We start from the raw sequence: 11,637 nt of genomic DNA on the forward strand, positions 1-11,637 counted from the left end.
TAGCGAACGTAGGAGGCGGGGGCGGGGGAGGGAGGTGAGGGCGTCTTTTCTCCACGCGGTGAGACTCATCGCAGAAGCTTCTCTTCGGATATCCGCGTGTCCCTGGTCTCTGCTGGTCTCTGCGTGTGTCCCTGGTCTCTGCTGGTCTGTGTCGCTGGTCTCTGCTGGTCTCTGTGCGTGTCCCTGGTCTCTGCCTGTGTGTGGCTGGTCTCTGCTGGTCTCTGTGTGTGTCCCTGGTCTCTGCGTGTGTCCCTGGTCTCTGCTTGTGTTGCTGGTCTCTGCTGGTCTCTGTGTGTGTCCCTGGTCTCTGCTGGTATGTGTCGCTGGTCTCTGCTGGACCAAAAAAACGCAAAGACCCCGACGGTAGCGAACGTAGGAGGCGGGGGGGGCGGGGGCGGGGGAGGGAGGTGAGGGCGTCTTTTCTCCACGCGGTGAGACTCATCGCAGAAGCTTCTCTTCGGATATCCGCGTGGAGAAAGACGGCCCTCACCTCCTCCTCCACGCGGATATCCGAAAAAGATGCTTCCGCGATGATGAGTCTCCCCGCCGCCGCCCACGCTCGGGACCACCAGGGAGTTTGCAGCTGCCTGTGGCCGCGCCGGTTACCGTCCCCGTCGGACCAGCGTGTTGGACACACAGCGGGGGGGGGGATGTAGGCTACTGTGACCGCGTGTGTCACCGCTGCAACGCGAACTCTGTCCAAACATTGGACGGGTTTCATAAATATTCAGCTCCTCGGTTTATTTACAGTGTGTGTGTGTGTGTGTGTGTGTGTGTGTGTGTGTGTGTGTGTGTGTGTGTGTGTGTGTGTGTGTGTGTGTGTGTGTGTGTGTGTGTGTGTGTGTGTGTGTGTGTGTGTGTGTGTGTGTGTGTGTGACGTCTCCCGCGTGTTGAGGGACGTGGGGACGGGGAACCCCGGGAACATTCCACATTTTTGTATTTGGTCGTCGGGAAAAACTCGCGCCGCTGAACGTTTGCGTAAAGCTGAATTCCCCTCAGCTTGTGCTGCTCTGCGGTCGCTGGTCTCTGTGAGCCTGTCGCTGGTCTCTGCTGGTCTCTGTGTGTGTCTCTGCGAGTGTCGCTGGTCTCTGCTGGTCTCTGCGGTCGCTGGTCTCTGTGAGCGTGTCGCTGGTCTCTGCTGGTGTCTGTGTCGCTGGTCTCTGCTGGTCTCTGTGTTTCTGTGTCGCTGGTCTCTGCTGGTCTCTGTGTCGCTGGTCTCTGCTGGTCTCTGTGTCGCTGGTCTCTGATGGTCTCTGTGTCGCTGGTCTCTGATGGTCTCTGTCGCTGGTCTCTGTGTCACTGGTCTCTGTCGCTGGTCTCTGCGTGTGTCGCTGGTCTCTGCTGGTCTCCGTGCGTGTCCCTGGTCTCTGTGTGTGTCGCTGGTCTCTATGTGTGTCCCTGGTCTCTGTGTGTGTCGCTGGTCTCTATGTGTGTCCCTGGTCTCTGCGTGTGTCACTGGTCTCTGCGTGTGTGGCTGGTCTCTGCTGGTCTCTGCGTGTGTCCCTGGTCTCTGCTGGTCTGTGTCGCTGGTCTCTGCTGGTCTCTGTGTGTGTCCCTGGTCTCTGCCTGTGTGTGGCTGGTCTCTGCTGGTCTCTGTGTGTGTCCCTGGTCTCTGCTGGTCTCTGTGTGTGTCCCTGGTCTCTGCTGGTCTGTGTCACTGGTCTCTGCTGGTCTCTGTGTGTGTCCCTGGTCTCTGCGTGTCGCTGGTCTGTAGGCCTGTAGTGGGAGGGTCTGACCACATGGTTCCTCTGTGTGTGGGGCTGTTTGGGGCGGAGGGCTCTGCTGTCACGGGTGAATCAGCGCACGCCTGGTTGCCGAGTGTGTCTGACTAGGCTGGGTCTCGGTTGTGTGTGTGTGTGTGTCTGGGTGTGTGTGTGTGTGTGTGTCTGGGTGTGTGTGTGTTTTCACTGTCAGGTTGACTCACATGTCTTCGGCTACCGGCCCCCGGGAGCCCGTGGGAGGCGACCTAGTCTGGTCCTGTTCTGGATCCACGGGCGCCGACGACGACGTGAGATCTCCTGTAGAGCAGCACTACTCCAGCACTCTGGGCTGTCTCCCCCCACGGTGCCCGGTCGATTCACCTCTTCATACTAGTGGTATGAAAGTACTCTTTATCGTGTGTGTGCGTGCGTGCGTGTCTGTCTACGCGTGAAATGTTGCCGTTTGAGGAAGCAAAGAGTGAAGTCGGGGCACTGGGACAACAATGAGCAGGTATGTGGGCGGGGCCCAGTTCTGGATGGGCGCCAGATCCACCTGTCTCTCTGTGCCCCGCCCCTCTGCCCCTCCCTTTCCCACCTGTCTGGCAGGGAGGGAGGGGGAGGGAGGGAGGGAGGTGTTGGGCAGACGGTTCACTGAGACTGTAGTTGTGTCCTGCTCGTAGGTGCAGGAGGAAGGAGGATTTGGACGGGGGTTCTTCTCAGGGTTTGGTCCTCAGTGCTCTGGGTTTTTTTTTTAAGGATTGTGGACAGAATTCCCTGCAAAGGAACACAGGTAGGAGCTTGGAAAAGTGCTCGACAAACTGGTTTCCGTATTCAAGGGGAAGACGTTTGAATGACGAAATGTTTTTGAGGCAGGGACTTGCCTGCTGTGTTTTGGGGTCAGATGTTTGTATGTTTATTGACTGGAAGGGCCAGCCTGTCTGTCTGTCTGTCTGTCTGTCTGTGTGTCTGTGTGTCTCTCTCTTACTGCTTGTCTCGTGTCTCGCTGCCTGCATGCCCGTGACTGTGTACGTGCCCGTCTGTCTGCCTGCCTGCCCGCATATCCGTCTGTCTGTCCCTCCTCACATTACCGTTTGATAAAGATTACGAAGAAGTAAACGACGTTGGTGTGGCCAACAATGTAAACACTTAAACAGTCGCCCATTAGACAGGAACGATCACATTCCTGATGAATTTGACTGTGGGATCCTGGTTTGATATCTGGTTTGACCGGCCTTATGGATCACATTCCCACCGGCGTTTGGTTTCCCCGGCGCTCCCATGTGGACGTTGAAAGAGTCTGTGGCTTGTGTCGAGGTATGTGAGACGGTTGGGATAGATAAGTTTCGTTTGCGTGCGCCCGTGTCACGCTGAACGATGGGTTACTCAATGACTTTCAAGAGGGAAGGTCGTCGAAAGTACTTCCTCTGCTTTTGATCTCAAGAAGCGCATTCGGAAAACATAATGATTAGCCGAATAATTTTCACACGGATGTGTCGGGGAGATAGTCGGTGTTATTTATACGACGCTGGCGAGCTCTGAGCCTGGACGGATTAGGACTGATCCCTCTGTTGGTTTTATTCAAGTGAATTATTTAGAACGTATTGTCATTGTCAATCTTGGTTTGATGAAGGGAAAGCCGGTTAAAGTGAAACCGATCCAACGTCAACTGCTCCTGGAGGGTGTTCTATAAACGTTTAATAAAGTTGGGAATGACGTCCCATTCCCGATAAAAAAGTGTGCGTCCGTTTCTGGGACAGCGGATGGATAAGAGGAGCTCAGTGTTTCCCTTTTCCCACGCAGCCAGGCTCCGGGAGAAGCTTGGCAGGAAGTCATATTATTTTTAAAAGTGCTTTTACAAATGGTGAAAGCGTTATTTCAAACAATGTTGAAAGAATGCAGACCTCTACTGCACCAATACTGCCATCTTTCAAACAAGCCGTGTGTGTGTGTGTGTGTGTGTGTGTGTGTGTGTGTGTGTGTGTGTGTGTGTGTGTGTGTGTGTGTGTGTGTGTGTGTGTGTGTGTGTGTGTGTGTGTGTGTGTGTGTGTGTGTGTGTGTGACTAATGCCAACCCATTGTGTGTGAAGAGAGCTGAGAGATGTCTATCGGAATGTACGCAAACAAACGCGTGAGAGAAACGACCGTTAACCAGCCGCCACTTACCCTGACAGAGTGTCTGCTCCTGCCTTCACTGACCCTTCTCTTTCTCCGTCTGTGTTTGATGTCGTTCACGATGTCGGCGATCAAAATCTACCAGAGTGTTTTACCATCCGTTTTTAATAATAATAATAATAATTAATAATTGCGTAAAACCGTGTTTTTGTGCCATGACCATTGCACACGCGTTACTCTCTACTCTGTTCTACCCTCTAACGGCGATGACCTATGACCTTACTGTGTCGTCCCCCCCCCCCCCCCCCCCCCCCCCCCGCTGTACTCCTCTGCTGTACTCCAGAGTGGTTTGGAGTGAGCGACGTGGACCAGCGCCTCTACCTTCTGGAGCGTCTGGAGGACCTGCTGAGTCTGCAGGAGGACCAGACCCAGGGCTCAACAGACGCCGGGCCCCAGGCCCTCTCCTCGCCCCCCACCCCCCACCGCCGCCGCCCCCCCCCCGTCCCATCCACAGCCCGGGCCCCCCGGCCATGAGCACCCCCCTCCCCCACTGAGCGGCGGCCCCCCCCGCGCCGGAGAGAAAGACTTCACAGGTAGGTGGACCCTCGCTGGGAAGGTAGGGTGGGGGGGTGTGTGTGTGTGTGTGTGTGTGTGTGTGTGTGTTGTGTGTGTGTGTGTGTGTGCGTGCGCGCGCGCATCGGGAAATATATCTAAATACATGTAAACCTTTTTGAAAGGCGTGTGCAGGAATGCACGGTGCTCTTTTAAACAAATAATAAGTCACTGTCTGCTCATCTAAACAACACCGTCCGTCATGTCACCCCCCTCTCTCCCCCCCCCTCCTCCCTCCCATTCTCATCCCCTCTCCCTCCCATCCTCATCCTCTCTCCCTCTCTCTGTCTCTCTCTCTCTCTCTTTCTCTTGTCGCTGGCGGGCTTTTCAGAGGGCGAGTCAGAGAGAGAAGATTTTGTGGAGGAACTGCAGGATATGGCAGTGGAAGTATGTTATGTGTGGCCGGAGTCTGTGCTTTGAGTGTGGAGGATTTGTTTGCTTTTCAACCCGCAGCTCTTGTTAAAAGTTCAGCACGAGCTGAAATGTTAGAAAACATAAGTTTGACGAGGTCAAACCTCATTTCAGTAGGATTTGATGGAAAAAATATTTGTTATATGAATATTTCGGAATATAATGCGACCAGAACATGTTTAATAATGGCTCTGGATGTTTTATTATGGATTATTATATTACTGCTATGAATTTGATGACTGTATTCTCTCCCTCTCTCTCGCTCTCTGTCTCTCTCTCTCTCTGTCTCTCTCATTCTCATCCTGTGTGTGGAGAAGTTGATGTATTGCCCTGTCCATCCTAACCCCTGTGTCCTGGTTTTCTTCCCCCATGTGTCACGCGATTTGTCAACAGATGTTTCGGAAAAAAGCCTCTTCCTCGTTGAGAATGAGAAGAATGACAGAGAGCTCTAGATGTAATGCCTACCTCCTCCTCCTCCTCCTCCTCCTCCTCCTCCTCCTCCTCCTCCTCCTCCTCCTCCTCTGTAGACAGGGATCATCTCCAGGGTGAAACCTTCAACCTTGTCAAAGGAAAGCCACAAAAGGGCCCCCCCAACTGTCCAACAGCTGACTATAGTTTGGAATTGACCAAAGGCAATATGTTGTGCATTAAGATTGAAATAGTGATACGTCAGGAATAATCCCGAGTCAAAATTTACGGCCATGAATCGAGAGCCAACATGCAAGCACATATTTTCTGAGGCAAAATCCTAATTCATTAAACTTATGAAGACGATTTATCCTAAGTGTGAGTTAATGATGATGTTAATTCAATTCCATAAATCATGTGGAATTAATTGCTGTCGCTGCCCCCTGCTGCCCCGTAGCTCACAGACACCCCCGGTCCGGTGGCTTTCCCTTTTGACGGCTTTGAATGTTTCACCGAAACCTCACTCCTCTCTACCTCGCTCTGTCGTGTGGCCCCGTGCCGACCAGTCTCTCTGTGTTGGGGGGGAAATGTTGAACTGCAACCGAGCCAAGAGATGATGACTTGATGCACGTCGTATTTCAACATCATCATCGTCATCATCAGTCACGGCGGCATTAGAACGCCACGCACCGATTTATCTATGTCAAAGTTGAACTCATTGGCTCCTTAGCTGGTCACATGTTCACGACTGTAGTGGAACTCTAAGACGTCTCTTGTCATCTCTTGGTTTGGGGGCTGGCCCACCATCTGCGCTGACTGTTACTCTGACACACAGATTAAAAAATGCACTCGTCCGCGTCTCAGACACAAAGCGTCATAATTCCATGTAACAGGGAGCGGTCGGTCGCACACACACACACACACACACACTCCTTTTAAAGAGGTTTGAATCGTGAAGTGTCGCAACAGCAAGTAAACTTGGAAAACCCAAAGCTGGATGGGGCCAGACCGTCTGTGGAGCTTGTCCTGTAGACTCGGGACGGTGCGTTCTCACCGTTGGGAACACGGTGTGTTCCACTAGACTCCCTGCCACATACAACAAGTGTCACGATCAATCCCGTTCCTAATTTGGATGTGGATAAACTGGTTGGGGGCTTTTTTTTTTTTGTTCTTTTGGTGCCGGGTGGTTGAGTGACTCCGACGCCCGAGGGAGGGCGTCGTGTTGAGGCGGGCCGGCCCTCTCTTCGTCCTGTTTTTTTTATTTATTCTTTTTTTTTTAACCGCCATCTTTTTCATATCGTTTTGGTCTCATCCAATCGGTGGTTCCTCTGCAGCAGAGTGGGTGTCTGTGTGCGTTTGGGATGTACAGTGTTTTGTTTATCTCTGACTCTCTCTCTCTGTCTCTCTGTCTCCGTGACTGTGTCTCTCTCTCTCTCTGTCTCTCTCTCTGTCTCTCTCTGCGTCTCTCTCTCTCTCTCTCTCTCTCTCTCTCTGTCTCTGTGACTGTCTCTCTCTCTCCCTGTCCGTCCCTTTTGTCTCTCTGCATCTCTTCACCTTTATACTGCGCTCCCTCCCTCCTGTGTTTCTGTCATGTGTCGCCCGTGTTCTCATCTCCACCTTCCTCACACGCTCCCCCTTCTAAACCCGTCCTCCTCCTCCTCCTCCTCCTCCTCCTCCTCCTCATCCGTCTCTCTTCCCTTCTCCGCATATCACCTTCCCCTGCCTTTCCCAGGGAGTATAGACCGTGGGCGGAGCCTATCCTTCCATGAGGGGCGTGGCCAGCGCGAGGCCGAGATGAGGGCTGCCGCCGAGGAAGCGTCCAATAGCAGTGCAGGAGGCGGCGGAGGAGGAGGAGGAGGAGGAGGAGGAGGAGGCAGCACCGTCCTGCAGCGCCTCCTGCAGGAGCAGATGAGCCGTAACTACCTGCTCCAGCAGCAGCAGGGCGGCGGCGGCGGCGGCGGCGCGGGCCCCGGGCCCGGGTACCCGGCCCAGGGGGGCCCCGTGGACGACCACTCGGTGACGCCCCACATCGCCCGCCAGGAGCCCCAGGGCCAGGAGCTGCAGACGGACAGCGGCATGGAGAAGCTGTCCTCCCCCCGCGGCGGCGGCGGCGGCGGCGGCGGGGGGGGGAGCCTGGGGGGCCCCAACAACAACAACAACAGCAGCAGCGGCGGCAGCGGCCACTGCCAGGGGCCCGAGGACCTGCCCACCTACGAGGAGGCCAAGGTGCAGTCGCAGTACTTCCGCGGCCACGGGCCCCCCCCGCCGCCCCAGCAGCAGCAGCAGCAGCCGCCGCCCCCCCACCCGGCCTCGGTGGGCGCCGCCTTCTACGTGACGGGCATGACGGGCGCCAAGCTGCGCACGGAGGGCCGGCCGACGGTGCAGCGGGTGAGCGGCGCGGGCAAGGTGCACCAGGACGACGGGCTGAAGGAGCTGAAGCAGGGCCACGTGCGCTCCCTCAGCGAGCGGCTCATGCAGCTGTCGCTGGCCACCAGCGGCGTCAAGGCGCACGCGCCCGTCACCAGCGCCCCGCTCTCGCCGCAGCTGCCGCCGCCGCCGCCGCCGGGGCCCCCCGGGGACTACTACAAGCCCCAGCACCGGGGGCCCCCGCCCGAGTACCCCTTCAAGGGGGGCATGATGGGGTCCCCGCCCAGCAAGCAGCAGGAGCCGCTGCAGCAGCCGCCGCCGCCGATGCCGCCGCAAGGGGGGGGCGGGGGACACTACTACCAGGAGCAGAGGGTCCGCGAGCACTCCCGCGAGGTGCCCCACGTCCGGTACCAGCCGCCGCCCGAGTACGGCTCGTTCAGGTGAGCGCCGTGAGCCTGGTTTCGTGTTTCATGTTCGCACCCCTGTGTTCCAAACGCAGGGCTGTGGAGCTGCGTTTTTAAGCTTTGCTATGAATGGCTCCACAGAGTCAGCTTCACAGAGTCAGCTTCACGGAGTCAGCTTCAGAGAGTCAGCTTCAGAGTGAGCTTCAGTGTCAGCTTCCCTGATCGCAGGTGGCAGAGTAATAGTAGTATAGTTATAGTATAGTAATAGTTACCTTCTGAGGACGTCGTCACCGACCAGACCTTGACCCCATAGCCCCATGTGTTGTATCGAAACCCTAACCCTGTTTGACATACATCCTTCAGACCCACATATCGTGAGCCTGGTTCCGCCCCGCCTCCGTACTTCATTTCACTTCAGTACTTCGGTCTGGAAGTGGTGTATGTTCGAACGATTTCTTTTCCCTCAAGTTTGTCCCCTCCAATCAGCGAGCAGGAGGCGCGGCCTGAGAACAGTGACGTACAGGTCGTGCGTCAAGTTTCAGTTGTAGTCAAACGAATACCAGGAAGCAGCAGGGAGACCATGGAGAAAGCTGTTCGGTCTGTTGTGGAAACTCTGCCGAATAGAGATAAATTAAAGCCAGATTTTCTTTTTGTTGGTGGTCAAGATGTTGTGGCGCTTCCTCCCACGGGATTCGGGAAAAGTAGAATTTTCCAGCTGGCTCCGTTAGTGGTGAAGGAGTTAAGCTAAGCATGAAATACGTCACGACCAAACGTTAGCGATTGCTTAAGGCAGATCCGGAGTGGCACTGGGCAGAGCCAATAGGTTTTAAACTTCAACAGCACCCGCCTTCAAGTGAGAAATCGTTTGTCTCTATAGCAGTTCTAGACCATCGGTATGAATGAAATGAGTATGAAGGTCTAGTACCGGGCAGTGTTGTGTGAAGTTCACACTTCACGTGAACTAGTTCAAAGTTCAGTGCGTGCAAAAGAAAATGAAAGAATTCACGTTCGTAGTTCACCAGTTCAGTTTTGAACTGGTTCATGTTCAGTTCATTGACAGTTTTTTGAGAAACCGACGGAAGAAAAAACTAGTATTCTGCGCTTATCTATTAAAAGGAATCCTCTCCATTACCTGCTGCCCATCACAACAATCTCAGATTGTTGTGGATATTATTTGTACACCTGTTTCATTCATCACAACTAAGGCAGTAACTCCATTTAATAAACACGTCATCTGGACCTAAGCATCAATTCAGAATGTCACAAAATCTGAACTAGTTCAAGTTCTTTAGTTAAAAATATGTTAAGTTCAGTTCAAAGTTCATAGAAAAATGAACTTGTTCAATGAACTAGTTCTTTTGAACCAGTTCATGCACAACACTGACACCAGGGAGGGGAGGGGGGACCTGGGTGGGCCGGAGCCTGGGTTGGTCTGGGGGAAGCTGGGGTTCAGGTCCTGGTCTGGTTGACCCCACTGCCCTTCAGCCCACCTGGGTTGATTTTTTTGGGGGTCTGTTTTATTGATTGAGAACTTGGAGGGTAACTAACTACACACTTGAGTGTGCTGCTTGTCACCTTCATTCACTGTTGATTACTTCAACAAATGCAGTGTTGCTTTTTTTTTTAGGCTCTTGGTATCCTGGGATCAGCCAGCGTTGATAGAGAAACTGCACAAAACAAAACACAACGGAAAATAACCTCTTAACTCTTACTTTGTGTGGATTCGAGTCGACGACTTAATGTTAATCCAACATAAGTGGTGTCTCATAAAAAGCCTCAGAGCCTGTTCTGGTGTTTGTTTCTGGTAAAGCGCGGCGACTTGCGCGAGGGTTGCGCCATAAAACTGTCGTTGTGTAATCTGGCCGAGGGGAACTCCAGGGTTGACAGTTGGGCAGTTAAGCAGCGACGCGATAGGCCGTCGTCATGCCCACCGGTACTGACGGTACTGGCGTCGAAACCCCAAGGTGGGGCCCGGTTTCCACTCGGGACGGAGATGACAAACCAGTTTTCCATTTCTGCTTTCTGGAAATGCGCGTCCAATCAATTTTGCAGACTCTTGACTTTTGGAGTTCCTCTTTATCCAAAAAGCTGTTGCGTCACGCCGGCTCTGCAGGCGGAACGGTTGAGAACGGCACAGCAACCCCTAGATGAGGAACAAATAGTCGTGATTTTTTGCGAGGGAACCGTTTGGGCAGTTTGGCAGTTTGACTTTTACTTTGTGAACCTCTGTGTGAAGTCCTCCACCACCGTTGAGAGACGAGAGATTGCGTCTCTCAGGCCGCAGCCAGCAGCCGCTGTGCGTCGTCCCGAGCTGTGGCTCAGGTCGGTTCAACAAAGGCACACATTCATCAGTTGCGTTCGCATGATTGTTATGCAATCCGTCATGCCTGCACCCCCTCCTGCTGAGGAACCGTACACAATCAGGCCAGACGTCACATGTGCACGTACGTCCACACGTGTACGCACATGTACTTAATAAGACTGGAATGTACACATGCGTGTATATTATCGTGCTCAGCTTTTAAACATCTGTGTCTTTGGCTCTCGCCGCTGCGTTCATTTGTCAAGTATCTTAATGGTTGTAAAGATAATGGAAAATAGAAAATAACAAGTCATCCATTCATGATTTATGAACTTCTGACTTCTGTGATGCCTGGGTTAGGTTAGTGTGCTTAAACCATTGGGAGTCCACAGATTTTTATTCTTTGGGAGTCTTTGGGAGCTGAAGGTACATTTGATCTCTATTGTGTGTCTGTATACTATTACTTATACAGAGCAAGGTTGAATGCTACTTAACAACCTAACCCTAGAACTGACGTCTTTCATTCTCAATTGGCGTTAAGCGTTTGGCCCAGTAAAGTAAAACAAAATCCAAACAAAGAGCAGACTCATCCCAACGGTAATCGTCCTCTGGGAATCAAACCCGTCACCTGCTGCCCATGAGTCAAACAATGAAAACGCACATCCAGCACATCCAGCGCCCGTGTTGGAAAGATTGGTTAGGAATGTGAGGTGAGCAAACACAAACATCTGAGACGCAGATAAGCAGCAGGGCACGCGGATCAGCACTAAAGTGTTTACTTCAGCTCAGGAGGAACAAAGCCCTCAGGAGAACATTAAACCAAATGCTAGAAAGTGAATTCCAAGTTTTTTTTAAAGCGGCAAAGTTTTAACATAAACAGCATTTAGTGCTGTTGGAAAGCCGCTGAATCAGCCCAACAGAGCTTTTCTTGGAACTGGCTTGTCCAGGCAGAGTTAGTTGTTGATGAGCCACCTTGATTGACAGCTCTCTATCCCGGGCCCCAGAGCTCACCACAACCTATAGTCACAACAAGGGCTTAGCTGATCCCTGTTTATATCTGCCACCGTCGAAGACGTGTTGCACAGCGCGCCGTGGCTGAGCACACGATGCAGATGGCGAGAGGACTGCAGATCCGTAGTATGGATGGGAATCGTTCGATAGTTCGACGACTCAATCAGTTTCGATTCTTGGGGGGTGGCGATGATATTTGTAACCGGTGCTCGGTTCAGAAAACGATTTCCCGAAGCTGTTCTCCGCCAAGAAAGGCGTTGTGAAGAGTCACGGCACTAGCGATGTAGTAACATCCGATTGCTTATCTTCCT

The 11,637-nt window shown here is 53.1% G+C and overlaps 1 protein-coding gene across 1 annotated transcript in view; it reads left to right on the forward strand.

Moving 5' to 3' along the window:
- Positions 1–4,364: 4,364 nt before the first annotated feature.
- amot (angiomotin) overlaps positions 4,365–11,637 on the forward strand; it is an 18,934-nt gene continuing 11,661 nt past the window's right edge. Inside the window, 4 exon segments of the mRNA XM_084474317.1 lie at positions 4,365–4,404; positions 4,755–4,810; positions 5,228–5,288; positions 6,975–8,049. Coding sequence (XP_084330443.1) covers positions 4,799–4,810; positions 5,228–5,288; positions 6,975–8,049 — 1,148 coding nt within the window. The 5' untranslated portion in view covers positions 4,365–4,404; positions 4,755–4,798.

This window comes from Micromesistius poutassou (genome assembly GCF_964030765.1).
Source record: "Micromesistius poutassou genome assembly, chromosome: 10".
NCBI classification, from domain to species: Eukaryota; Metazoa; Chordata; class Actinopteri; order Gadiformes; family Gadidae; genus Micromesistius; species Micromesistius poutassou.